This window comes from Thalassophryne amazonica, chromosome 7 (assembly GCF_902500255.1).
Source record: "Thalassophryne amazonica chromosome 7, fThaAma1.1, whole genome shotgun sequence".
In the NCBI taxonomy this organism is placed as follows: Eukaryota; Metazoa; Chordata; class Actinopteri; order Batrachoidiformes; family Batrachoididae; genus Thalassophryne; species Thalassophryne amazonica.
In genome coordinates, this window is record NC_047109.1 from 51912739 (window position 1) to 51940097 (window position 27359).

General features: G+C 47.8%; 1 protein-coding gene across 1 annotated transcript in view; it reads left to right on the forward strand.

The window, feature by feature from the left end:
* Positions 1-27359, forward strand: part of LOC117513440 (transmembrane protease serine 9-like) — a 61550-nt gene that overhangs the window by 16782 nt on the left and 17409 nt on the right. Inside the window, exons 2-4 of the mRNA XM_034173622.1 lie at positions 17815-17910; positions 25442-25576; positions 26372-26537. Coding sequence (XP_034029513.1) covers positions 17815-17910; positions 25442-25576; positions 26372-26537 — 397 coding nt within the window. The remainder of the gene's footprint in view (positions 1-17814; positions 17911-25441; positions 25577-26371; positions 26538-27359) is intronic.

Here is a 27359-nt window from a genome sequence, read left to right on the forward strand (position 1 = left end):
TCTTCGCAGGGCGAGGGTTTTTAAAGACCGCCAGAATCCGCTGACATACCCGGACGATATTCTCTATGAAAGATATAGATTCTCAGCCAAGGGAATTCGTTATCTTTGTCAGCTGATCGGGCCAGAAGTCTGTAACATCACCCATCGTACACTGTAAAAAAAGACTTGTTTTTACAGGAAAACACTGGCAGCTGTGGTTACCAGGGAATTCCTGTAAAAAATACAGCAGTTAAATGTACAAAAAAAGAGAGCTCTTGTTTGTAGATTTAACAGTTCCTTTAATGTGAGTCAGCCGTGGTTCATTCACTGTAAATCCACATACATATTATATCTGTAATGTTATCTACTGTGCTGCTGTATGTTTTACAGGAATTCCCTGGTAACCACAGCTGCCAGAGTTTTCCTGTAAAAACAAGTCATTTTTTACAGTGTAGCAATGCCCCGACGATCGAGCAGATAATGTGCCTTGTGCCTATTTTGCCAGTGGACAATTTATGTATTCCATCGGTGATGCTGAACATCTGAGCAAGAATACTGTATGTCGTATGATTCGCAAGGTAGTACTTGCTCTATCGAAACTGTTGGATGCATTTGTCGTTGTCCCTGGCCATTTATCCGCAATGCAAATCAAAGAAGGGTTTTATGCAATCGCGGGTAATTACTAATATCAAAATAGGTCTAATGCATGTCCATTAATTAGGCGAAATGGGGCTTATCAAGCTCTGAATATAAACCTACCGTTCTGAAGGATGTTTTTATATTTCATCTTCACCTGCTGCCAGGTGTGTTTGGCACTGCTATTGCATCTGAAATATTGACAGGATTAGGAATAGCAATCATACAGTCAAGGTAGCCTATTTAGGAAACATTAAATTAACCTAACATTTATTAGTAGGCCTATGCCCACTTCTGAATCGTGTTGCATCTGGGCGTAATTAATGAAAGAAGGTCATTTTTTACACATATTAGACATTTCACAAGTTAATCATCTGTAACAGATTTGGGGAACATTTGACTTGTACGTACGCATTTACCCGATCAGCAATACGTTGCCAACAAGCCTGTCTTGCTTTATTGGCAGACGATGTGTTCAATTTCCCCCTTAACATTAATTTAAATTCCTCGTAGCTCCGCATAATAATCGTGCATTCTTCTCCGGTAAAGTAAGGTGACCGCGTCATCATTGAAAAATGGTGACGTGTGCTGCAACCCGCCCCTTTTATGTGAACGCGCACAAACTCCAATTAGGTTAACACAGGTTCAACAAATCAACATCTTATTCAGCGTCGTAGTGCCGATTAACACCACTTGAGAAAACCAGGTTTTGTCAACACCGGTTTAAGAGGTTGACCCTGGGTTACATCTGAGTAAGTTAACCCCGCTTCGTAGTACAGGCCCCAGAGCTCTGAAGACTTGAATATTGCTTTTTATTATTATTATTATTATTATTATTATTATAATTTTGTTTATTTTTTACAGGAATTGTCTCATTGGTGTGGCAATGATAACAGGAAGGTGTCAGGGTTTGAGTTTAAGTTAACTGGTTTTATTTCTTTTCTCTGATCTGTTTTTTTGTTTTTGCTTTTTGTTGTTGTTTGTTTTTTGTATTTCATTGGTTTTGGTTTGTTTATTCTCTTACTGGGTTTTTCTGCTTGGGTCTGTCTGTCTCTGCTTCTCTTGTCTTTCTCTTGTTTCTTGGTGATGGGTGTTTCCCTCTCTCTGGCCACACCCTTGTTCTGGTGCTTTCCATGCACACCTGTTCCTGATTTGCTGATTATCACCTGGGGTTTTATAAGCTCACTGGGTGTTTCTGTGTAGGCTCTCAGTTGTCCAGGTGGTTTCCATAGTAGAGAAGCTTGAATCTTCGACTGGACTGGGTTGCTTGACGTGAGGACATTTTGCTTCAAATCACAGAAGCTTCCTCAGCTAAAATTCTTGCTCTGGTAGTCTGACTTCTGTCTTGACTCTTGTAGAGAAGAATAAACCAGAAGCCTACAAAAGCTGGAGTTTTTAACCTAACCAGACCCCTCCTACCGAGAGGCCGACTGCTATAGGCTAGTGACTAAACAATAGCTCTAATTAGCACCTATTGTGCTCTAGTTAGCACTCTCCTAATGATGGGATGGAAGCCTCCCCTGATGGCTCCCTTGACGACTCTCCTGATGACGTGAATGACTCATTACCAAGAACAAAGGACTGAAACTGCTTTGACCTGAGTACCCCATTGTAAACAGGGGACAAAGCATGTCTGAGACCCGCCCCCCCGGTTAAGGCTTGGTTTCAACTGTTTTACAAAGAATGCTTCCTTGACACCTCTCTCAAACCATTTCTTCTCTCTGGCTAAGATTTTAACTTCCTTGTCCTCAAACGTGTGGTTAGTGTCTTTCAGGTGGAGATGAACTGCAGACTGAGGTCCACTGGCGACCTCTCTGCAGTGCTGGTATAGCCTCTTGTTTAAAGGTTGCTTAGTCTCACCTATGTAGTGTTCATTACAGTTTTCCTGACATCTGATATAATACACTACATTGCTCTGTTTGTAACTAGGGATCCTGTCCTTAGGGTGAACTAATTTCTGTCTCAAGGTGTTAACCGGTTTAAAGTAAACTGGGATTTTGTGCTGTCTGAAGATCCTCTGTAGTTTTTCCCCTACTCCTGCTAAATAAGGGAGAGACACTCCTCTTCGGAGGAGGAGATGTTCCATTTGACTGTCACCCAGGAGACGGACACAAGAAGAAGAGGAGCAGCAATTCCTGACCATCCTGTTGTGTGGGCTGCTGAAGAGGAGGTACTGCTGGCCCACCACCACCAGAGGGCACCCTGCCTGGAGTGCGGGCTCCAGGCACCAGAGGGCGCTGCCGCCTCACAGGAGCAGCCGGGGTGACAGCTGACACTCATCACCTGTGACAGCTGTCACCACTCATCTGATCTGCATCGGTATATCAGCAAGACGTCATCTCCACCTCTTTGCCGAGATATCGTTCTACCTGAAAGGTAATATCCTCAGCCTGACTGCTTGATAGAAAGCCTTTTTGTTGTGATTTTTGTGAGTGATAACAGACTTTTTCTCCAACGAGAGGTGGAGGTAGCTTCCCTGCCGTGCAGATTGCTGGGTGCAGACGCACCCACGTTTAATTGTGTTTTTGTTCCTCGCCAGCAGTACCAGGTCCGACACGCGGAGGCAGTGGCCACCTGGGAGTTCGGGACTTGGCGGCTCCAGTATTCCCGGGGTCTGGTGGCGGAGGAAATCGTGTGGTTCCGGTTCTGCTTTGGACAGGCGTCTCCTATCTTCGAGCCTGCCCACACGACACCTTGTAATTTGACCTTTGATCTATTGTGGAATCTGTTGTGTTTGTTGTGCACGTTCGCAACAGTAAAGTGTTGTTATTTGACCTATTCTATTGTCCGTTCATTTGCGCCCCCTGTTGTGGGTCCGTGTACTTACACTTTCCCAACAGGATATCTCGGCCAACGTCATGGATCCCGAGGGGCGTCAACCGGCTGTTGAACGGCCAATGGAAGAACAGGGCGCACAGGCGCCCGCAGGAGAAATGATCGGTGAGTTGCAGCGGATCCTCACCGTTTTCACGGCTCGGTTGGATTTAATGACCGAGCAGAACGTCCTCCTTAACCGCAGGGTGGAGGCTCTCGCCGCGCAGGTGGAGGCGCGCCCTCAGGGCGCTGCTGCGGCTCTCCCTCCTGTCGACCCTGTGCGTAACAGTGACGTTCCACTGGTCGTTCAACGACCCCTCCCACCTTCCCCTGAAGCATACATAAGCCCTCCAGAGCCGTACGGAGGTTGTGTGGAGACGTGCGCGGACTTCCTTATGCAGTGTTCGCTCGTCTTCGCACAACGTCCCGTCATGTACGCGACTGATGCTAGTAAGATAGCTTATGTAATTAATCTGCTTCGCGGCAAGGCACGCGCTTGGGCTACAGCGCTTTGGGAGCAAAATTCACGGCTCCTTCTGACATATGATGGGTTTGTGAGGGAGTTCAGAACAGTGTTCGATCATCCAAATAGAGGAGAGACCGCTTCAGCCGTGCTGCTGTCAATGAGACAGGGGCGCCGGAGCGCAGCTGCTTATGCAGTCGACTTCCGCATCGCGGCTGCGAGGTCCAGCTGGAATAACACTGCCCTCCGCGCCGCCTTCGTAAACGGACTGTCGTTGGTCCTGAAGGAGCTCCTGGTGGCTAAGGACGAACCGCGGGATTTAGACGGGCTTATTAATCTCGTTATACGATTAGACAATCGGTTAGAGGAACGCCGTCGGGAGCGAGGCGAAGGACGTGACCGGATACGCGGCGCCCCTCTCCCTTCCGGGTTCGAAAAGGGGCCGTCCTCCCCACGCTCCACAGCCGCAGCGCTTTGTGGGGCAACAGCTCCCCCTGCTGACGTTGTTAGGGAAACGCACAGGGCCAAAATGGGGAGGCTGATCCGTGGAGAGTGTTTTCTCTGCAGCTCAACAGAGCACACACAGAGAGACTGCCCCAAACGGCCAAAACGTCAACACTCGCCCTTAGAGACTGGGCTAAGGGGGGGTCAAGACATTCAAGTGAGACACACACAAATTGCCACACGACTCCCAGTCACAATCCTGAGCGGGGATTTAACCCTTCAAGCCCGAGCACTGGTGGACACGGGGTCAGAAGGGAATCTGCTAGACAGCAGATGGGCAAAGGAGGTAGGGCTCCCTCTGGTGGCGCTTCCTACGCCATTGCAGGTGCGGGCACTAGATGGCACCCTCCTCCCTTTACTCACACACAAGACACCACCAGTAACTCTGGTGGTGTCTGGAAACCACCGGGAGGAGATTGAGTTTTTTGTAACTCCTGCCACCTCCCGCGTGATTTTGGGCATCCCATGGATGTTAAAGCACAATCCCCGGATCGATTGGCCGTCTGGGGTGGTGGTTCAGTGGAGCGAAACCTGCCATCGGGTGTGTTTAGGATCCTCGGTTCCTCCCGGTTCCCAGGCTAAGGAGGAGGTCAAAGTCCTGCCCAATCTGACGGCGGTGCCGGTTGAGTACCACGATCTTGCTGACGTCTTCAGCAAGGACCTGGCACTCACCCTTCCCCCGCACCGTCCGTACGATTGTGCCATTGATTTGGTTCCGGGCGCTGAGTTCCCGTCCAGCAGGCTGTACAACCTCTCACGACCTGAGCGCGAATCAATGGAGACCTACATCCGGGACTCATTAGCTGCCGGGCTGATCCGGAACTCCACCTCCCTGATGGGGGCAGGTTTCTTTTTTGTGGGCAAGAAAGATGGCGGACTTCGTCCATGTATTGATTACAGGGGGCTGAATGAGATTACGGTTCGCAACCGATACCCGTTGCCATTATTAGATTCCGTGTTCACCCCCCTGCATGGAGCCAAAATCTTTACTAAACTGGATCTTAGAAATGCGTATCACCTGGTTCGGATCCGGAAGGGAGACGAATGGAAGACGGCATTCAACACCCCATTAGGTCACTTTGAGTACCTGGTCATGCCGTTCGGCCTCACCAACGCCCCCGCGACGTTCCAAGCATTAGTTAATGATGTCTTGCGGGATTTCCTGCACCGATTCGTCTTCGTATATCTAGACGATATACTCATCTTTTCTCCGGATCCTGAGACTCATGTCCGGCATGTACGTCAGGTCCTGCAGCGGTTGTTGGAGAACCGGCTGTTTGTGAAGGGCGAGAAGTGTGAGTTCCACCGCACCTCTTTGTCCTTCCTGGGGTTTATCATCTCCCCCAACTCCGTCGCTCCTGATCCGGCCAAGGTTGTGGCGGTGAGAGACTGGCCCCAACCCACTAGCCGTAGGAAGCTGCAACAGTTCCTCGGCTTTGCTAATTTCTACAGGAGGTTCATTAAGGGCTACAGTCAGGTAGTTAGCCCCCTGACAGCCCTGACCTCACCAAAGGTTCCCTTCACCTGGTCGGATCGTTGCGATGCCGCGTTCAAGGAGTTGAAACGGCGCTTCTCGTCTGCACCCGTTCTGGTGCAGCCCGATCCTAGTCGCCAGTTAGTGGTTGAAGTGGACGCCTTTGGACTCAGGGATAGGAGCTGTGCTTTCCCAGAGCGGGAAGACCGATAAGGTCCTTCACCCGTGTGCCTATTTTTCCCGCAGGTTGACCCCGGCCGAACGGAACTATGACGTCGGCAATCGAGAACTCCTTGCGGTGAAAGAGGCTCTTGAAGAGTGGAGACATCTGTTGGAGGGAACGTCCGTGCCATTCACGGTTTTCACTGACCACCGGAACCTGGAGTATATCAGGACCGCCAAGCGGCTGAATCCCAGGCAAGCCCGCTGGTCACTGTTCTTCGGCCGTTTTGACTTCCGGATCACCTACCGTCCCGGGACCAAGAACCAGAGATCGGATGCCTTGTCCCGGATACATGAAGATGAAGTCAAAACGGAGTTGTCGGATCCACCGGAACCCATCATCCCGGAGTCCACTATCGTGGCCACCCTCACCTGGGACGTAGAGAGAACCGTCCGGGAGGCCCTGGCACGAAGCCCGGACCCCGGAACTGGGCCGAAGAACAGACTTTACGTCCCACCAGAAGCTAGGGCTGCAGTCCTGGACTTCTGTCACGGCTCTAAGCTCTCCTGTCATCCAGGGGTGCGAAGAACCGTGGCAGTTGTCCGGCAGCGCTTCTGGTGGGCGTCCCTAGAGGCCGACGTCCGGGATTATATCCAGGCCTGCACCACCTGCGCCAGGGGCAAGGCTGACCATCGTAGGGCTTCAGGTCTGCTCCAGCCGCTGCCCGTGCCCCATCGCCCCTGGTCCCACATCGGCCTGGATTTTGTCACGGGTCTCCCGCCGTCCCAGGGCAACACCACCATCCTCACGATAGTGGACCGATTCTCCAAGGCGGCCCACTTCGTGGCCCTCCCGAAGCTCCCGACGGCCCAGGAGACAGCGGACCTCCTGGTTCACCACGTCGTCCGGCTGCATGGGATCTCTCATCCGGGTACCATCCCCAGACCAACGGGCAAGCAGAACGGGCCAACCAGGAGATGGAGCAGGCCCTGCGTTGCGTGACAGCCACGCACCCGGCGGCCTGGAGTACCCATCTGGCCTGGATCGAGTATGCCCATAACAGCCAGGTGTCGTCAGCCACCGGCCTCTCCCCTTTCGAGGTATGTCTGGGGTACCAACCGCCTTTGTTTCCAGTGGTTGAGGGAGAGGTCGGTGTGCCCTCGGTCCAGGCCCACCTACGGAAGTGCCGTCGGGTGTGGCGTGCCGCCCGTTCTGCCTTGCTGAGGGCCCGGATGAGGTCAAAGGCCCATGCAGACCGTCGGCGGACCCCGGCCCCTGCGTATCGGCCAGGGCAGGAGGTGTGGTTGTCGACAAAGGACATCCCCCTCAAAGTGGACTCCCCCAAGTTACAGGACCGTTACATCGGTCCCTTCAAGATCCAGAAGGTCATCAGTCCAGCCGCAGTGAGGCTTCAGCTGCCGGCCTCACTGCGGATCCATCCTGTATTTCACGTGTCCCGAATCAAACCACATCACACCTCACCCCTCTGTACTCCGGGTCCGGCACCGCCTCCTGCCCGGATCATTGATGGCGAGCCGGCTTGGACTGTGCGCCGGCTTTTGGATGTCCGTAGGATGGGCCGGGGTTTCCAGTATTTGGTGGACTGGGAGGGGTACGGACCTGAAGAACGCTCCTGGGTGAAGAGGAGCTTCATTCTGGACCCGGCCCTCCTGGACGATTTCTACCGCCGCCACCCGGACAAGCCTGGTCGGGCGCCAGGAGGCGCCCGTTGAGGGGGGGGTCCTGTTGTGTGGGCTGCTGAAGAGGAGGTACTGCTGGCCCACCACCACCAGAGGGCACCCTGCCTGGAGTGCGGGCTCCAGGCACCAGAGGGCGCTGCCGCCTCACAGGAGCAGCCGGGGTGACAGCTGACACTCATCACCTGTGACAGCTGTCACCACTCATCTGATCTGCATCGGTATATCAGCAAGACGTCATCTCCACCTCTTTGCCGAGATATCGTTCTACCTGAAAGGTAATATCCTCAGCCTGACTGCTTGATAGAAAGCCTTTTTGTTGTGATTTTTGTGAGTGATAACAGACTTTTTCTCCAACGAGAGGTGGAGGTAGCTTCCCTGCCGTGCAGATTGCTGGGTGCAGACGCACCCACGTTTAATTGTGTTTTTGTTCCTCGCCAGCAGTACCAGGTCCGACACGCGGAGGCAGTGGCCACCTGGGAGTTCGGGACTTGGCGGCTCCAGTATTCCCGGGGTCTGGTGGCGGAGGAAATCGTGTGGTTCCGGTTCTGCTTTGGACAGGCGTCTCCTATCTTCGAGCCTGCCCACACGACACCTTGTAATTTGACCTTTGATCTATTGTGGAATCTGTTGTGTTTGTTGTGCACGTTCGCAACAGTAAAGTGTTGTTATTTGACCTATTCTATTGTCCGTTCATTTGCGCCCCCTGTTGTGGGTCCGTGTACTTACACTTTCCCAACACATCCAGCCTGATAGAAGGTGGCATAAATATGGGGTCATTTATGACAAGGGAAAGATCTGTATTTTTCTTTAACATTACAAACTTTGATTTTGTTATAATATAATTAAGGCAAAGCCTTGGCCTGAACATCTGTGTAGGTTGTTGTAAATTTTGAAGACTGCTCATGATGTGAATTTCAACAAAATATTTATTGAAATGGGCGGGGACATCAGCAATCACAACCTGATCACAAAAAAAGTCAAATAAATTTGATTCAGAGAAATAAATTAGCAGGAAACATGGCCTAGAATAAAATATTCTTAATTCTGTTTATTTTCACACTTACTCAAATGTTCTGGCTCAGATTTAAAGAATATTGCTGATTCTCGATCAATTATGATGTTCTCATGGCGGATGAGGTGGATACTGATCTGACGCAGATGCAAACCAGAAGTGGTGTGGCCACAACCGAAACAAGAAGGATTGCCAAAAGGACTCGACCAGCTGTTCAAAAGACACAGCATAAAGCCCATTTAAGCACACATGGACAACCAGCCAGAGGATACTGTAAAATGTGTAATTACAAATAACTGAATAAATAAGTTTGTTTATTTATTTATTTTCCTGAGGATGCTTTCACCAGTTATGAATGAAGCCGAATCAGAATCAGAAGAAGAAGAAGTTTATTGCCATTGCCAGTGAACAGGATTCACAGACTAGGAATTTGCTTCGTTACAATGGTGCAACATTAAGAAGAGATAAAATGCTAAGATAAAATATAACATATGTGTCAAAATAAGATAAAATCTAAGATAAAAAAGAAATATGAAATATGAAAGGCTGTGTGCAACAGAAAAACAGAGAAACAGAAAAAACAGTGCAGTGGGAAGAGTGCAATTAAAAACCAAAGTACACTGTCTAAAGTGACCCGTGATAAGATGAAAAAGTGACAGAGTTAAGCTTAAGGTGACTGAGTTATGAGGAGTTCATGAGTCTAACGGCAGAGGAGAAGAAACTGTTCTTATGGCGGGAGATTCTGGTCCGGATGGACCGTAGCCTCCTGCCCGAGGGGAGTGGTTTGAGCAGACCGTGTGCAGGGTGAGAAGGGTCAGCTGTGATCCGACCTGCTCGGCCCAGAGTCCTGGAGACGTGTAGGTCATGGAGAGATGGGAGGCTACAGCCGATCACCTTCTCAGCAGAGGCCACAATGCGCTGCAGTCTGTGTCTGTCCCTGGCTGTGGCCCCGGCGTACCACACCGTGATGGAGGAGCAGAGGATGGACTCGATGATGGCCGTGTAGAACTGCACCATCAGCTGGACAGGCAGCTTGGCCTTCTTCAGCTGCCGCACGAAGTACATCCTCTGCTGGGCCTTCTTGATGAGGGAGCTGATGGTTGACTCCCACTTGAGGTCCTGGGTGATGGTGGTGCCAAGGAAGCGGTGACAGACCACAGTGGTGATGGGGCTGTTGGTGAGGGCGAGGGAGGGCGGGGGGGCTGTGGCTTTCCTGAAGTCCACGATCATCTCCACTGTTTTCTGGGCGTTGAGCTCCAAGTTGTTGCTGCTGCACCAGGTCACCAGCCGGTCCACCTCCCTCCTGTAGGCAGACTCATCCCCATCCGAAATGAGTCCGATGAGGGTGGTGTCGTCCGCAAACTTGATGAGCTTTACAGAGTCGTGGCTGGAGGTGCAGCAGTTAGTGTACAGGGAGAAGAGCAGAGGGGAAAGGACACAGCCCTGTGGAGATCCTGTGCTGAGAACCCGAGTGTTCGAGACATTTTTTCCCAGCCTGCAGGTGGAGTTGGGCACGTGGAGCAGAGAAAACTTGTTCTGGAGCAAAGCTGGAAGGATGGTGTTATGTCATTAAATTTTGTTATCCTTTGTACCGTGCTCTGCTTATTTCATACTGGGTCCTTCAAACGCTGGTCGGTTCTCCGTCCTGCGTCCGACACATAACAGTAGTCTCTGGCCAAACATCACGGACCCAGCGGTAGCAGAGACGGTACCGCGCCAGTAAGGCGGCAGCAGACGTTCAGAAGTTATCCGGATCAGTTTTTTATTCCCTCTCTTCTCCTCTGGCTCCAGCCGTGTGAGCCGTGGGTTGTCGGCATTGCTGGAGTGGTGCAGTTTGGTTATGCTGGGTGTTTCCCAGGTAACCTCTGCACCTGGGGGGGGGGGGGGGTTCGGGGTGTTGTTTTTTTTTTGTTGATTCCCTGTTCTACCTCCGGCTTCAGCGCACCTTTGAGCCGTCTGCCATCGGCGTGGCTGAGATTTGGGGCAGTGGAATATACCCGCAGCTGGTGGCTGGTTTGGAAGTCGGAGGGGTGGCGCCGTTTTGTGCCGTCTGCCATAACCGCTGTCCCACTCCTCCCGGTTGACTTCTGGGGTATAGTCATGGTTGGTGACGCTGGACGTGCTTCCAGTTTCCACTGCGCCGAGGGGGTGGGGCTGGGGTTGTTTTGTTTGTTTGTTTTTTTTTTCTCCTTTTGTTTTTCCCCCCAGTTTCCGCCCTCAGGGTGTGACTGTGGTGTCCTCTGGGGGGGAAAGGGCTGTGGGTCCATCTAGCCATAGATGGCCGGGGCTGGGTCCGTTGGTCATGAGGGGGGGCGTCTCCTGGGGTTGATGGAACGGTCCTCTGGGAGGCGCTGGGAGTCCCCGTGGGTGACTTTGGATCCCAGATGGACCTCGGCTGTGGTTATTACTCCTGGAGCTGGCAGGATGTCCTCTGGGGGGTGTTGGTCCCTACATGTCGTCGGGGGGGCGGGGGGGGGGTGTTAGTGTTTTTCTTTGCAAGCTTAAGTTTGGGTTGTTTTTCTTTTCTCCCCTTCCCGGGGTTTGATGGAACGGTCCTCTGGGGAGGGGGGGTGGGTGGTTTGGTTGTTTGTGTTTGTCTTTTTTGTTTTATGACTAATCAGACTGTAAACATAGTTGGACAAAGGCTGACCGCACAGGTTCAAGAACTCCTGGCCACACCTGTGCAAATCGAGTGACAGAAACAAAGGCAAAGATGCAGTCAGAGGAGAAGACGTCAACCGTTCTGTCAGATGAAGATTCTGTTGGAAGATGAATGCAGATACGGTTTCCAGCCATGGTCCCTGGAGGGGGGTGTTTCTCCTGGGCCAGGTTTGTGTGGTCGCCGGGAGGCTTCGCCTGAGGGTGGGGTGCTGTTGTATGGTTGGGGGTGCCTGGCTGCTTTTTGTTTCTGTCTTCTGTTTCTGTCTTTTGTTTTTCCTTCCAGGTGGCACGCGTTTAGGACTGAGTGGCTATGTGGCTGAGTTATCAGGACCTCACCCTGATCACCTGAGGCTGATCATGTGCAGCTCGTCAGGACTCTCAGCTGTGGTGCATCTACACGGATTGGAGCATGGTGGCATTTAAGTCTGGAGTACACAGTGTGTATTTGCCAGAGACTCGACCTTGTGACCAGACGGGTGAGATCGTCGTCTTGAGAGCCATCTCATCATTATGGATGCAGAGAACGTCCAGGTTTGATGCCATGGTCTGTGAAAGAGGAGGGGGTGAGGTCTCATGCTCGTCAGCACACTTCCTGAGGTACGTCAGGTTTTGTGACTAACATTTGTACAGTCAGTAAATGTGGTGTCCCTCACACCTTATTATATTGAGCTGTTATGTTAGTCGTTTAATCAGCTTCCACTGCAGTGAGTAATGTGAACGGGGTGTTCCATGCCTGCAGGGTGGGAAGCCGATTAGTGATTAAGCCAGGAAGTGTTTGCTGTTTGTGTACACCTTTGAGCGGTCTCTCTGTGTGTGGAGTGTGGACTCACATGATTTCTTCTTTCACAGACTCGGTTTGTCGCGGCCACCTGGGGGGTGTCGGCGGGGTCCTTGGGTCCGAACTGTTTCTGGCTCCGGACCATTTGTGCAGCTGGGAGTGCACCGTATATCCACCTCGCCAGTCCGCGCACTAATTTGTTATACTTTTGCACCGCACTGTTATGTCATTAAATTTTGTTATCCTTTGTACCGTGCTCTGCTTATTTCATACTGGGTCCTTCAAACGCTGGTCGGTTCTCCGTCCTGCGTCCGACACATAACACATGCTACAGAATTCAGATAAAAAAGTAATACTAATGGGCTTTAGGGCAAATTGACTGCATTTATATAGTGCTTTTCCATCTGAATCAGAAGCTCCAAGCACTTTACAGCTATTCACTCACTCATGCCACAAGCACACACACATCAGAGTGCTTCCATGCAAGGTGTTCGCTATACACTGGGCAGCAACTTGGGGAATAAGGACTTTATCCTTCCTTAGTGATTTTTCAGCCAGACTGGGGTTTGAATCGAGAATCCTCTGGTCTCAAGCCCAACACTTAACCATTAGATCATCACCTTCCTGTAAGGCCTATATAGGACTTCAACTTCTATCCTTGAAGTGCGCTTTAATACTGTTGATCAGGAAAGAGTTGAGCAGGTTTGCAGACAGATTTCTTGAGCAACCTTTGACTAGACTACATCCTCTGTATATAGACTGATTGGTAAAATGCTTCATCATTTGGGATGTGGGATCTCTAATAAAACTCTAGGTTGAATCACCAATAAAATAGTTTGTTCCCATAAAGACAGAAATTTGCATACGTGTTGTGATAAACAAGAAAGACCATAAGAAAGGCATAAAATTTGATGAGGCAGACATTAAAAAAGAAAGAACAGGCTTATTTGAATGTGAGGCAACAGAGGAGGTGCAGGGACTGGGAGCCTCTGGGGACGCTGGACACTGCAAGGACCAGGTGGATGCCAGTGGAGCTGGTGGCAGTTGAAGAATGTGAAGACATGAATCAGACAGTGGTTAGAGTTCAACAGATGCATGGGGAATTATTAAGTAAAGGACGGATGGTTCTTCAGGAGGCCTGAAGCTGGAGCAGAACACTGCGGCTGAAATACTGAGTGCAGGTGTTCCAACCGCCACAGGCAAAGGAAAGAGAGAGAACAAGACAAAAAAAACAAACAAACAGGTAGAAAGCACAACACGTGCATTCTTTTCAACAGAGTTCTAAACTCATGTGTCCCCAAGGTTGTCCTTAATAAATTTTAGCAATTATGAAAATGGATGCCTGTGTGCAAGCCTACCATCCACACCCATCTTTTTCAGATAATTTTCTCAGAACATTGGTTATATATGCACAATTTGTCATTGCTTTTTGGCACTTCATTTCTGATTGATAACTGGAACAGTCAGAAAATTGGAACCTCCATCCAATTTTAGTGGTGTTGGTAAATCCATAACAGAAAAATAAGAGTGATTGAGGCACTTTTGATTGAGATATGATGCAAAATGTACACCAAATGGGCTTTTCAATATTAAATTCAAATGTCCACAAAATCCACAATCCAGACCACATCCAAATCAAACTTTGTCAGGCGATAGTGAGTGCCAGTCTGCACCTCACTTTCAAATATGAGAGTGATTGGGAAATGTTTGATTTAAGATATAATGTACAGTAGTGTTCATAATAATAGTAGTGCTATGTGACTAAAAAGATTAATCCAGGTTTTGAGTATATTTCTTATTGTTACATGGGAAACAAGGTACCAGTAGATTAAGTAGATTCTCACAAATCCAACAAGACCAAGCATTCATGATATGCACACTCTTAAGGCTATGAAATTGGGCTATTAGTAAAAAAAAGTAGAAAAGGGGGTGTTCACAATAATAGTAGCATCTGCTGTTGATGCTATAAACTCAAAACTATTATGTTCAAACTGCTTTTTTAGCAATCCTGTAACTCACTAAACTAGTATTTAGTTGTATAACCACAGTTTTTCATGATTTCTTCACATCTGCGAGGCATTAATTTTGTTCGTTTGGAACCAAGATTTTGCTTGTTTACTAGTGTGCTTGGGGTCATTGTCTTGTTCAAACACCCATTTCAAGGGCATGTCCTCTTCAGCATAAGGCAACATGACCGCTTCAAGTATTTTGACATATCCAAACTGATCCATGATACCTGGTATGCAATATATAGGCCCAACACCATAGTAGGAGAAACATACCCATACCATGATGCTTGCACCACCATGCTTCACTGTCTTCATTGTGAACTGTGGCTTGAATTCAGAGTTTGGGGGTCATCTCACAAACTGTCTGCGGCCCTTGGACCCAAAAAGAACTATTTTACTCTCATCAGTCCACAAAATGTTCCTCCATTTCTCTTTCAGCCAGTTGATGTGTTCTTTGGCAAATTGTAACCTCTTCTGCACATGTCTTTTATTTAACAGAGGGACTTTGCGGGGGATTCTTGCAAATAAATTAGCTTCACACAGGCGTCTTCTAACTGTCACAGCACTTACAGGTAACTCCAGACTGTCTTTGATCATCCTGGAGCTGATCAGTGGGTGAGCCTTTGCCATTCTGGTTATTTTTCTATCCATTCGGATGGTTGTTTTCTGTTTTCTTCCACGCGTCTGTTTTTTTTTTTTTTTTTTTTTTGTCCATTGTAAAGCATTGGAGATCATTGTAGATGAACAGCCTATAATTTTTTGCACCTGAGTATACGTTTTCCCCTCTCCAATCAACTTTTTAATCAAACTACGCTGTTCTTCTGAACAATGTCTTGAACATCCCATTTTCCTCAGGCTTTCAAAGAGAAAAGCATGTTCAACAGGTGCTGGCTTCACCCTTACATAGGAGACACCTGATTCACACCTGTTTGTTCCACAGAATTGACGAACTCACTGACTGAATACCACACTACTATTATTGTGAACACCCCCTTTTCTACTTTTTTTTACTAATAGCCCAATTTCATAGCCTTAAGAGTGTGCATATCATGAATGATTGGTCTTGTTGGATTTGTGAGAATCTACTGAATCTACTGGTACCTTGTTTCTCATGTAACAATAAGAAATATACTCAAAACCTGGATTAATCTTTTTAGTCACATAGCACTACTATTATTCTGAACACTACTGTAAAATATACATTCATTGGGGTTTCCAATGTTAATTTAAATGGCCACAAAATCTGTAATCTGGATTAGGTCTGGATCAAACTTTGTCAGTTGATAAAGGATACTGTCCTTCTACGGTCCCCAATGTGAAAGAAATTGGGTCTTCTTTGACAGAGTTCTAAATTTTTGAAAATTTGTTCAATGTTAAAGATGGGGATTTTTCCAATTTTCCAAAAAAAATTTTTCCTATCTTTGACCTTTGACCTATTACCTTGAAAATGGAATCAGTTCAGGCCTATCAGGATATGACAGGATATGGTGACTGCTCTGTTTTACATTCAAACACATCTCACATTATTTTTCCGAGGCTTTTCACATCAGCCATGATGGACACACATTATCACTGCACATTTTTAATTAGAAATTCCAGATTCTGCTGATAAACAATACTTTTACCAGTTTTCTTTTTTGTTTATAGTAAACCAGTGATAAGAATCTGTGCAAAGCTTTAATTATACCTAAAAGTGAACATGTTTGAGAAAGAATACATGGATATTATAGGTTTTTGTGCTGTATGAAGTTGTCCAACAACAAGACATCCTCTACAAATATTTTTGGAGCACTACAGACACATCTCAATCTGTTGTGATTTCATTTATTAATACATTTTTAAAAAACAAATAAGAACAAAACACTGTCCTAATCCAGTCTTTTATCTCCTTGTGGTTTGGGAAGCACTTCATAGAATTAGATGTGCTTTTATGTGCTTTAAGTGATGGAACAACACAGGCTTAAACTGTTTTTCATTTACAATAAAAAGTTGTTTACCCCTACATTCTAGTCTGGTTTTAATAATGTGCTGTCCCACATTCAGTAAGCAACATTACAGTGCTTTTGATTTTATAAAATCTACCTTTTTTCTGGTAGATTTTTAGGTCACTGAAGTGATACTTCATGATGATGATGATGACTTGATTCAATCTTACATTTATCACATCACTGTCACTATTCCTGCTCCATAGTTCTGCTTCAAGCCTGTGCAAAACTACTGAAAGCTCCCACAGTACACCAGTTCTATTCACTTCAGGTGAATGTCAATCAAGCAGAAAATTTGTTTCAATTCCCACAAGGCATCATATTATAAATTCATTTTTACAATGAGATGACAAATCCTTGAACACCAACCACATCACAAGCTAGGCACAGCCTCAAAACTACCACTGAACAATGCAATGCCTGCTTTCAGGGAATTACGTCACTTTCCTGTGAGGAATTCTCATCTGCTGAGCTGTGCCAACAAATATTTGGAATTATGTTAACCAATGACACAAAACTAAACAAAAGTAAAACACCCAATCTGGGAAGTTTTTGAGAGAGTAAAAGTGAAAAATATCACTTGGATGTTTTGTCAAATATATGCTCATCCTCAAAGAAGCATGTCATTGTGTTTTTAAAGGTTATAGAGGTCATACGGTTTTATAATTTAGGTATTATAGGTGAATTATAGTCTGAGTTGTGGTTAATTTTAGAAAATATGGTGGAGGTCTTCATGGACTGGGTATTGGGTTGGGTCATGGAATCCTTGGGGAGGAAAGGTTGATAGACCTTGAGTTTGCAGACAAATGCTGTGAACTTTGATGTGATGTTTGACAAGTTAATTGAGGAATTGGAGTGTCTGGGTTTGTGATTGTCCTGAATCAAGACTAAGATCCATGGTTTTAATGGGTTCCTGGACTCGGCCATCAGAAGTGTATCTGTATGTGATTAAAGTGTTGACCTTGTAGAAACATTCCTTTATCTCGGCAGTGTCATTCATGTCTCTAGGTCCTCAATCTTTGAGACTGAGAAACACCTAAGAAGAGCCACCTGTTGGCTGTACCTCGTTCTTGTACGTGGCCATACCTCAGTGTTGTACGTGTCTTGTCCACGTCTTCTGCATGTTGTGAGACCAATGTGAGATTTTGATGCTAAACAGTAATAACACCAGCAAGAGCATCCAAATGGCTTCAGGAAAGTTGTGTGTACTACATTAGTGTTCATATTTTATTTTTGATAAACAACACCTTTAATATTTTTATTTTATGTGCACTCCACCATAATTAAGGGTTTTGTTATAGAAAAGGATGCAAATTTTGCTATATTTAAGAGTCGTTGGTCTTACAGGTGTACCAGGAAACCAAGCGACCAGATGGTTTTGATTTCACTGTAGATATTCATTACAGTGATTGTGATATCATGATGGTGAAAAAACACAAGCAAATAAATACAGAACAATTGCAAATCCTGCCATCAGTAACAGTTTTAAAGACACCAATAGGAAAGATGCAATAATTATAATCTGCATGAAAGTTAGGAGATTTGTACAACATATTAAAGATTAATATCACAGTTAATCAGTATGTGTTTTAAAACATTTTTCTCTCTGTAAAGATAGCTTTAATTTGTTTTACAGATGCTGAGTCTTCAGCCTGTCTCTGTCCATCTCACTTTTTACTAATTGTGAGTGTTACTGTTGTCGTCAAACTGGTCATCATCTCTGCCATCTTAGGTAACCTGCACCAGAAAGTCCTCTTACACACATTTGGATAAAAACACCAAGTAAACAGTTTTCTATGCATTTACACACAAACAGTTTGTTGGGAAAGTGTAGTGACACAGACCCACAACAGGGGGCGTAAATGAACGGACAATGAAAGAGTCGAATATGAACACTTTACTGTTGTGAATGAGCACAACCACAATACAGAGGAATACAGAATTTTGCAAACAGTCAATCCACAAAGGTGATGTGTGGGCAGGCTCGAGGATAGAAGACATCTGTCCCGAGAAGAACCGGAACCACACGATTTCCTCCGCCACCGAACCCGGAGAATACTGGAGCCGCCAAGTCCCGAGTCCCCAGGTGGCCACCGTCTCCGAATGTCGGATCTGGTACTGCTGGCAAGGAGCAGAAACAATAAGATGTGGGTGTGTGCACACCCAGTAACAACAATGGTGGAGATTCCACCTCCACTTCTCACACACACTCGTGCAGCTCCTGTCTCAAACACTTATCTGGCTGGGGTGTGAAGCGAAGCCGTCGCTGATTACACCAATCTCCCAGATAAGGCACTCCACAGGAAAACCAACTGTAAAACGAGTTCAGACTAAGATACAGTTAGTTTTAAGGCTGAGAATATTACCTTCACAGGTCAATGATATCTCGGCAACGAGGTGGAGATGACGTCCGGTTTTTATGGAGTGGTATGATGAAGTGTAGATGGGTGACAGCTGTCATGAGATAATGAGTGACAGCTGTCACCCCCCGGCTGTGTCCGTGGCGGCAGCGCCCTCTCGTGCCTGAAGCCCGCACTTCAGGCAGGGCGCCCTCTGGTGGTGGGCCAGCAGTACCTCCTCTTCTGGCGGCCCACACAACAGGATTCCCCCCCCCCAACGGGCGCCTCCTGGCGCCCGACCAGGTTTATCTGGGTGACGGCGGTAGAAATCGGCCAGGAGGGCCAGGTCCAGGATGAAGCTCCTCTTTACCCAGGAGCATTCTTCGGGTCCATACCCCTCCCAGTCCACCAAATACTGGAATCCCCGGCCCATTCGACGGACGTCCAGGAGCCGGCGCACTGTCCAAGCCAGCTCCCCGTCAATGATCCGGGCAGGAGGCGGCGCCGGACCGGGAGCACAGAGGAGTGAGGTGTGGTGTGGTTTCAGTCTGGACACATGGAAAACAGGATGGATCTGCAGAGAAGCTGGGAGTTGGAGCTTCACTGCGGCAGGGCTGAGGATCTTGAGGATCTTAAATGGTCTGATGTACCTGTCCTTCAACTTAGGGGAGTCCACTTGGAGGGGGATGTCCTTCGTTGATAACCACACCTCCTGCCGGGGCTGGTATGCAGGCGGTCTGCATGGGTCTTAGCCCTCGTTCGGGCCTTCAACAAGGCAGAACGGGCGGTGCGCCACACCCGATGGCACCTCCGCAGGTGGGCCTGGACTGAGGGCAGACCGACCTCTCCCTCCACCACAGGAAACAATGGGGGCTGGTACCCTAGACACACCTCAAATGGGGAGGGGCCGGTGGCAGAAGACACCTGGCTGTTATGTGCATACTCGATCCAGGCCAGATGGTTACTCCAGGCCGTCGGGTGCGCGGATGTCACACAGCGGAGGGTCTGTTCCAACTCTTGGTTGGCCCGTTCTGCCTGTCCGTTCGTCTGTGGGTGGTACCCGGACGAGAGGCTCTTGGTGGCCCCCAGTTCTCTGCAGAAACTCCTCCAGACTTGAGAGGAAAACTGGGGACCATGATCCGAGACTACGTCAGATGGTATCCCATGCAGACAGACGACGTGGTGGACCAGGAGGTCTGCTGTCTCCTGGGCCGTTGGGAGCTTCGGGAGGGCCACGAAGTGGGCCGCCTTGGAGAATCGGTCCACTATCGTGAGGATGGTGGTGTTGCCCTGGGACGGCGGAAGGCCCATGACGAAATCCAGGCCGATATGGGACCAGGGGCGATGAGGCACAGGAAGCGGCTGGTCCTTGGGACCTTTTATGGTCTGCCTTGCCCCTGGCACAGGTGGTGCAGGCCTGGATGTACTCCCGGACGTCGGCCTCCATAGACGCCCACCAGAAGCGCTGCTGGACAACTACCACGGTCCTTCGCACCCCTGGATGACAGGAGAGCTTGGAACCATGACAGAAATCCAAGACTGCAGCTCTGGCCTCTGGTGGGACGTAAAGTCGGTTCTTCGGCCCAGTTCCGGGATCCGGGTTCCGTGACAGGGCCTCCCGGACGGTCTTCTCCACGTCCCAGGTGAGGGTGGCCACGATAGTGGACTCCGGAATGATGGGCTCCGGTAGATCCGACAGCTCAGTTTTGTCTTCGTCTTCGTGTACCTGTTGGGAAAGTGTAGTGACACGGACCCACAACAGGGGGCGCAAATGAACGGTCAATAGATGAGCCAAAATATAACAATTTAATGTTGTGAATGTGCACAACGAACATACAGACAATCACAGAATATCATAACAGTCAATACACAGAGGTGACGTGTGGGCAGGCTCGAGGATAGAAGACGTCTGTCCTGAGAAGAGCCGGAACCACACGATTTCTGCCGCCCCAGAACCTGGTGAATACTGGAGCCGCCAAGTCCCGAATTCCCAGGTGATCACCGTCCCCGACTGTCGGATCTGGTACTGCTGGCGAAGAACAAAGACAGTCAAGTGTGGGTGTGTGTACACCCAGTAACAACAACGGTGGGAATGCCACCTCCACCTCTCACTTAACACGTTGCAGTGGTCTCAGAGGAAAAGGAGCGCCGTCATGCACAGCCTCCACCAACACGACCGGTTCTCCTGCAAACACTCACAATCACAGATTTATAAATCTCAAAAAAAAGGCTGAGAGTAGTACCTCCTATGAAGTATGATATCTCGGCAACGAGGTGGAGATGACGTCTGGTCTTTATGGAGTGAGATGATGTTGAGTAGATGGGTGACAGCTGTCAAGAAGTAATGAGCGACAGCTGTCACCCCCGGCTGTGTCCATGGCGGCAGCGCCCTCTCATGCCTGAAGCCCGCACTTCAGGCAGGGCGCCCTCTGGTGGTGGGCCAGCAGTACCTCCTCTTCTGGCGGCCCACACAACAGTACCCGGGACAAGGCATCCGATCTCTGGTTCTTGGTCCCGGGGCGATAGGTGATCCGGAAGTCAAAACGTCCGAAGAACAGTGACCAGCGGGCTTGCCTGGGGTTCAGCCGCTTGGCGGTCCTGATATACTCCAGGTTCCGATGGTCAGTGAAAACCATGAACGGCACAGACACTCCCTCCAACAGGTGTCTCCACTCCTCAAGAGCCTCTTTCACCGCAAGGAGTTCTCGGTTGCCGACGTCATAGTTCCGTTCAGCCAGGGTCAACCTGCGAGAAAAGTAGGCACACGGGTGAAGAACCTTATCGGTCTCTCCGCTCTGGGATAGCACGGCTCCTATCCCTGAGTCAGAGGCGTCCACTTCAACCACAAACTGGCGGCTAGGGTCGGGCTGCACCAGAACTGGTGCAGTCGAGAACCGAGGTTTCAACTCCTTGAACGCGGCTTCGCACCGATTCGACCAGGTGAAGGGGACTTTTGGAGAGGTCAGGGCTGTCAGGGGGCTAACTACCTGACTGTAGCCCTTAATGAACCTCCTGTAGAAATTTGTAAAGCCGAGGAACTGTTGCAGATTCCTACGGCTTGTTGGTTGGGGCCAATCTCTCACCACCGCAACCTTGGCCGGATCAGGGGCGACGGAGTTGGAGGAGATGATAAACCCCAGGAAGGACAAAGAAGTGCGGTGGAACTCGCACTTCTCGCCCTTCACAAACAGCCAGTTCTCCAACAACCGCTGCAGGACCTGACGTACATGCTGGACATGAGTCTCAGGGTCCGGAGAAAAGATGAGTATATCGTCCAGATATACGAAGACGAATCGGTGCAGGAAGTCCCGCAAGACATCATTTACCGGCACCGCCGTCAGATTGGGAGGGACTTTGACCTCCTCTTTAGCCTGTAAACCGGGAGGAACCGAGGAACCTAAACACATCTGATGGCAGGTTTCGCTCCACTGAACCACCACCCCAGACGGCCAATCAATCCGGGGATTGTGTTTCAACATCTACGGGAAGCCCAAAATCACTCGGGAGGTAGAAGGAGTCACAAAAAACTCGATATCCTCCCAATGATTTCCAGACACCACCAGAGTTACAGGTTGTGTCTTGTGCGTGATCAAAGGGAGAAGGGTGCCATCTAGTGCCCGCACCTGCAATGGCGAAGGAAGCGCCACCAGAGGGAGCCCTACCTCCCTAACCCATCTGCTGTCTAGCAGATTCCCTTCTGACCCCGTGTCCACCAGTGCTGGGGCTTGAAGGGTTAAATCCCCGCTCAGGATTGTAACTGGGAGTCGTGTAGAAATATGTGTGTGTCCCACGTGAATGTCTTGGCCCACCCTAAGCCCAGTTTCTAGGGGTCGGCGTTGGTGTTTAAACCGCTTGGGGCAGTCTCTCTGCTGGTGCTCACTCGAGCTGCAGACAAAGCACTCCCCGCGGGCCAGCCTCCTCTGTCTGTTAAATGTGGCCCTGCTCGTGTCCATAGCTTCGTCAGCAGGGGGAGCTGTTGCCACACGGAGCGCTGAGGCTGTGGAGCGTGGGGAGGGCGGAACCTTTTTGGACCCGGAAGGGAGAGGGACGGCGCATGCCCGGCCACGTCCTTCGTCTCGCTCCCGACGGCGTTCCTCCAACCAATTGTCTAACCGTATAACGAGATCAATAAGCCCATCTAAATCCCACGGTTCTTCCTTCGCTACCAGGTGCTCCTTCAGGACCAACGACAGTCCGTTTATGAAGGCGGCGCGGAGCACAACGTTATTCCAGCCGGACCTCGCAGCCGCGATGTGGAAGTCGACTGCATATTCGGCTGTGCTCCGGCGCCCCTGTCTTATTGACAGCAGCACTGTTGAAGCAGTCTCTCCTCTGTTAGGGTGATCAAAAACTGTTCTGAACTCCCTCACAAACCCAGTATAAATGGTAAGGAGCTGTGAATTTTGCTCCCAAAGCGCCGTAGCCCAAGCGCGTGCCTCACCACGAAGCAAGTTAATTACATAAGCCACTTTACTGGCGTCAGACGCGTACATTACGGGACGTTGTGCAAAGACGAGCGAACACTGCATAAGAAAGTCTGCGCACGTCTCCACACAACCTCCGTACGGCTCTGGGGGACTTATGTATGCTTCAGGGGATGGTGGGGGGGTCGTTGAACGACCAGTGGAACGTCTATATTCTGCACTGGGTCGGCAGGAGGAGGAGCTGCAGCAGCGCCCTGAGCGCGCGCTTCTACCTGTGCGGTGAGAGCCTCCATCCTGCGATTAAGGATGATGTTTTGCTCGGTCATCAGATCCAACCGAGCAGTAAAGGCGGTGAGGATTTGCTGCAACTCACCAATCACGCCTCCTGCAGACGCCTGTGCACCCTGCTCTTCCATTGACTGTTCAACAGATGGGTGACGCCCCTCGGGATCCATGACATTGGCCGAGATATCCTGTTGGGAAAGTGTAGTGACACAGACCCACAACAGGGGGCGTAAATGAATGGACAATGAAAGAGTCGAATATGAACACTTTACTGTTGTGAATGAGCACAATCACAATACAGAGGAATACAGAATTTTGCAAACAGTCAATCCACAAAGGTGACATGTGGGCAGGCTCGAGGATAGAAGACGTCTGTCCCGAGAAGAACCGGAACCACACGATTTCCTCCGCCACCGAACCCGGAGAATACTGGAGCCGCCAAGTCCCGAGTCCCCAGGTGGCCACCGTCTCCGAATGTCGGATCTGGTACTGCTGGCGAGGAGCAGAAACAATAAGATGTGGGTGTGTGCACACCCAGTAACAACAATGGTGGAGATTCCACCTCCACCTCTCACACACACTCGTGCAGCTCCTGTCTCAAACACTTATCTGGCTGGGGTGTGAAGCGAAGCCGTCGCTGATTACGCCAATCTCCCAGATAAGGCACTCCACAGGAAAACAGCTGTAAAACGAGTTCAGACTAAGATACAGTTAGTTTTAAGGCTGAGAATATTACCTTCACAGGTCGATGATATCTCGGCAACGAGGTGGAGATGACGTCCGCTTTTTAAGGAGTGGTATGATGAAGTGTAGATGGGTGACAGCTGTCATGACATAATGAGTGACAGCTGTCACCCCCGGCTGTGTCCGTGGCGGCAGCGCCCTCTCGTGCCTGAAGCCCGCACTTCAGGCAGGGCACCCTCTGGTGGTGGGCCAGCAGTACCTCCTCTTCTGGCGGCCCACACAACACAGTTCAGCCAATTCAGCTATGACCAGAGGCTAATTTGCATCAAGATTTTAAAGAAGAGTATGTACACTCCTTGCTTCCTCACTAATTTGGTGTATAATTATTTGGATAATAAATCACAATATGCTGATTGAAAGACTTAGAGGATGCATACATTTGGTTCAGTATTGCTCTCAAACCATTCTAATATTAGATTTCAAGTTGCAAATTTGTCTTATTCCTCTTTTGTAGCTAAATTATCCAGTGGTGTTCCTCAAGGTTCAGTTCTGGTTTCCATTTTGTTCACTGTATATATGCTTCCATTTGGAGGTTCAACTTTTATGATCATGTTCAATCATATGTCTGGGGTTTAAGAACAAGCAAATTCAGACATAATGGCACCCAAAATGAAATAGAAATGATTATTTATGCTTTTGTGTCATCTCACATGGAATATTGTAATTCAGTCTTTAATCATCTTAATCACATAACCCTTGTTGTGTGTAAGTTGCTCCAGTTCTGGTAAAAAGTGATGCCAAGTATTGGATGAGCTAATATGATTAATAAATGGAATAGTTTTGACTGTGTTGAATGCTTGGTCTCCAAAGTAAAGGTCAAACAAGGTCAACATCCATTGGATTCTATGACATCACATATGTTAGCCCGTAACATGATAACTAAGCCTGACACGTGTGGTCCAAACTATTCCTTTTTAAAACTCTGTTAACTCAATTAATAATTTGGAGCAACTTTAACTTTTGACCCCTGTACAAACTGAAGCTGACCTTTGTCACCAGTCTTGCTGTTTTTACCCCATAACATTCAGTCACAGATAGACCAAACTATACCGTTTTGGAATCTTTATGATCAGGCAAATAATGTGGTATAGTTTTCAATATGATTGGAGCATCTTTTAATTTTGACCCCTGTGTAATTCTTCAATTGGCCCCTATCTGGCTGCTTATTAATAATTCAAGTGGCCAATCGTTTTTTTCAAAAGAGTAATGTCTAAGGAGCATTTGCGCCAAATTTGATGCTTGTACACCATTTGCAAGATTCTGCTCTAAATATTCTCTTATCTGCTGCACTATTCCTTTGCACACATTGTAAAAGCACCTTAGGGCCCATTAAACTCAGCTTGGCTCATGCTTTTATTTCTTCAGTTATTGAATTGAAGCAGCTACAGCAATACATGACACTCTGTTCTTGAAAGGCACTTAATAAATCCAACTGAGTTAACTGTCAGCTCATTGTCTCTTCATATTACAGTCAAGCTGCTGATGTTCAACTCTGAAACAGAAGATTTGACTCCTCTGTGTGGTCTAAATGGGAACTGCAGCATCCCCACTCAGCTCCCCTTTCTGCCTAAAAACCCCTTCAACCAGACAGGAAACTTCACTGCAAGTAAAATAACCACACACTTATACACCCACCATTTGTGTGTGTTCACAAAAAATTACCAAGAAAACGGCAGCCAAAAAGACATGAATGTTTAACATTAAAGTATTACATCCTTGACCTGACAGTCAAGGATGTAATACTTTATTCTTTTTTTTATTTATGTGTAAACTATGTAACCTGTTTCATACCTGCTGAACACTGCCACCTGCTGGCTGCTGGACATGTCTGGGTTTGTTGTAGGGAAGACATATGTCACTTCATTGTCACAATATAAATTAGGAGCAAGGTGAAGTTACATGTAGCTTTAAATTAACTTATTTGGTAGGGTTTTTTAATTTCAAAAGGCCATCAAGGCCCACGCTGCTTGTTTTTATAGCCATATTATGAAAAAAAAAACATGAATGTAATATCATGCTATTACTCATTATATTCCATTTACTTATTATTCTACACTAAAAAAAGACTCATTGGATGAACTCAATTCAATTATGTGCAGGATTTCCATGTACTAAAGATTTGTAGCCCCAACTCAAAAAAGCACATCCATGTAAGATAATTTAATTTAATTTAGTTGGGGCTACATATATTTAATAGATGGAAATCCAATCCAGTGAGTAATTTTTTTTTTAGTGTATTCTATCATATATCTTATATTCTATCAATTATTATTCCATTCTAATATATAATAATTATTATTATATTCTAATTAATTTACATTCACTGAATTCAACAAATCCACATTATAAATGTTATAATATGGAAATATGATAAGTGTTGCTCTGTTACATTCTCATACAGAGTGCCTGGGTGTGGTCAATGAGGGCCAACGCATCGTAGGGGGAACGCTGGCAGCAGAGGGCAGGTGGGGCTGGCAGGTCAGCTTACAGTGGAAAGGGAGCCACGTTTGTGGAGGAGCCATCATCTCACCCCGATGGGTCATCACTGCAGCTCACTGCTTTGTGGAGTAAGAGATGGAAACAAAGTGGGAAAGATGGTTCATCATCCCACAGTTAGAGCCACAGTGGTATTTGGTCCCAAGGCCGGCCCTGTATAGACGACCTAGGCGGCTGTCAGGAAAGAATTTTTTTGTTTTGTTTTTAATGCTTGGTTGATTTGCAATTAATTTCCTTTTAAATAATAAGCAGATAAAATAAAATATATACAAAATAACATCATGTACAGTACAGATAGCCCAGTCCTCCTCTGCAAATCCATCGGTCTCAGTAACAAGTGATGTCATCATGTCCAGCTTAGTCCAGACAAGATAACTCCCTGGTCAGGTTTAAGTGAACTGAAGCTCCATTACAATCAAAACTAGAAAGCTTGAAATGTGTGCCAAAAAAAAAAGAAGTCTTACTGTACTTCTCTTATTTATACAGGGGCTTATCTCTATTAGGAAGTTAAAAACTGCACTAGTTGGTCAAATGTCCCATTCTACTGGAATAAAAAGTTATCAGAAAATGTACTGGATGTGAAATTTGAATTAATTCATTTTTATCTTTTTTTCATAATTCAGTTAGAAAAGCAACAAATAAGCACACAGACGTGAGCAAAGCCACAGCATCCTTGACTCAGGTAATTCAATTTATTTTATTTATACAGCACCAAATCACAACAGAGCTGCCTCAAGGCACTTTACGTGAGTAAGGTCTAATCTTGACCCCTTGAGCAAGCACACAGGTGACAGTGGTGAAGAAAAACTCCCTCTGATGATACTAAGGAAGAAACTGCTTAGGCCATTCTAACAGCTACAAGGTTTTACCAAGCTGAAGAAACAGGAAACAGA